The 2,022-nt window shown below is 45.5% G+C and overlaps 1 protein-coding gene across 1 annotated transcript; it reads right to left on the minus strand.

The window, feature by feature from the left end:
* Positions 1–6: 6 nt before the first annotated feature.
* On the minus strand, positions 7–1,974 carry LOC147819892 (uncharacterized; the record flags this gene model as incomplete). Its single annotated transcript, XM_087180277.1, has 10 exons — positions 7–96; positions 190–293; positions 398–609; positions 695–841; positions 971–1,055; positions 1,145–1,172; positions 1,266–1,287; positions 1,447–1,472; positions 1,568–1,662; positions 1,766–1,974. Coding segments are annotated over 10 exons (1,018 nt in total), but the record flags the coding sequence as incomplete, so codon positions are not given.
* Positions 1,975–2,022: the final 48 nt, after the last annotated feature.

The following is a 2,022-nucleotide window of genomic DNA, read 5'->3' on the forward strand; positions in this document are numbered from 1 at the left end:
CTTGCAAATCCTGCAGGGTTGCAAATCCAGAGAAGCCACCAAGGTTTGCCCGGAGCCACTCTTTACTACCTCCGGTGGACGAGACACAGCCAGGATCTGCAAAGAAGACAGAAACAAAGACATTGGCAGGGGACTACCACTGCATGCGACCAAGACTTTACCAAACTGAGCCATAGTGCCTGCCTTTACCTGATGAGTCATTTCTTGAAAGGAATGGTTTGATGAAATGAGTGAAGACAGCTTGCTGTCTTTCTCCGTCCATGGATGACCTTTGGCTGCTCAAAGTCTGGATGCTAAAATTCGAGAGAGCGCTTTTAATACATCTAGACAAGTAGAAAACTGCCGATGCCTCCACAATCTGGCTCACAGCGGAGCAATATGTCACACATTTACTTACACAGTCTGGTACGTATGGCAGCTGAAGTTCTTGGAGCTCAGGCAGAATAGGAAGTTGCGGGACGGAGAGGCCAAAAACGGGCCGATCTTTGTCTGGAACCAGTCCATGACAAAGTCATTACTCTGCAGCTCTGCCTGGCTGAAGTTGGCAATTCTCACCTCTCCAAGAGCCTCAAGAGCATGTGATAAGGATGGGCTGCTGTTGTTGGGGGCCTAGGATTGGAAAAGTAACTTTGGTCTTTACACAGAATTCACACAGGGAAACGCAGTCTTCGTGAAATTGTGGGATTGGATTTACCATGGCGGCGAATGCGTCAAGAGCCTTGTCTATTGCAGACGGAGCTCTTTGGAAGAGAAGCTTCCACACCTCTACCGGGTATGTCCTTTGGTTTTCCAGTGAGCATTTCATCAGTGTCACCAAGTTGCTCGGTGTAAGATGTGTAGCCTTGGAAAAAAAGCAGACAAGAAGTAAAGCAAAGACTGTCCGATCTTATGGAGATTTGTCTCAGGCTGCCGATGTAGCAAAAACCAAATCTTTCTCTAGGATTCACAGCTACTCAAAAAAGAATCTTACCGACGAACAGGCATGCGCAGTGATGGTAAAATTGCACAGGGCTTCAGAGGAATTGCCAGTAGACAGTGTTTGTTCCAGTTGTGATCTGAGGAAAACAATGTCAGCTTAATTAGCCCATGTAAAAGAACTAGACCTATGCAAACTCAGCACCAGACAAAACTGTAATACACCCACCTATTGACTGCAGCACAGATGAGGTCCTCTGTGAAAAGACGATATTCAAGTATCAGACATTGTACCTTCAGAATGCCATTTTGTCATCGTAATTGGAGAGTCTGGTATTTTACACACTTACCATCAACCGGGGTCTCCTTGCACTGTAGACAAGCAAAGCATAACTGTTAGTCCAGTGGCAAAAGCCCCTTAACGTGGCCTCCTTAAAAAAGTTTGTGTGCCCAACTCGTGTCGTGCAACGTTTGATCAGATACTGTTTTTTTTTTTAAATCTATATAATACTCCCATAGAAATGTACTTACCGATAAGGAATCTGTGAATGCGCAACCTGTTTGAGAGAAAATTGAAATGAAGGCATGGCATCAATAAAGCTATCATCACAGCAGCTGTAATCGGCTTTTAAGAAAAAGTATGTCAACGTACGTGTGAATGTCTCCTTGAGTGACTCTGTGCTTGATCTCACACCCTGTGACATGTGCAATGGCAGGGACCTCAAACTTTGCTGAAGACCAGTGAGTCTAGAGGGAAGAAAACACAAATCATTGTGACTTGTCTGGAGCCACCGTTTGCCCTCATGCAAACCCAAAGTGTCTGACTTTGGACCAAAGAAATATCTCTTACATAGCTGCGTAGGATGCACAGCTGATGTTGCTGGGGATCACAACCAAGCTGCCAGGAGAGACGCTGGCCAACACAGTGGCCAAATTGACCTGGAACCACAGCTTAAAGTCTTCCGGCTCAAAGTCTTTAAGTTCAGGAGCAAGGGCTGTCAAGGTCAGGTTCAAGATGGTGTCTCGTACATCTGGATTTCTGATGAGGGTGATGTTTCTCTGGAAATGAAAGGATTCGTGTGTCAGTGCAACAGGACATTTTACCTT

The sequence above is a fragment of the Seriola lalandi genome, unplaced genomic scaffold (assembly GCF_002814215.2).
Source record: "Seriola lalandi dorsalis isolate HSWRI2012SDOR001 ecotype SW California unplaced genomic scaffold, Sedor1 jcf7180002032306, whole genome shotgun sequence".
Lineage (NCBI taxonomy): Eukaryota > Metazoa > Chordata > Actinopteri > Carangiformes > Carangidae > Seriola > Seriola lalandi.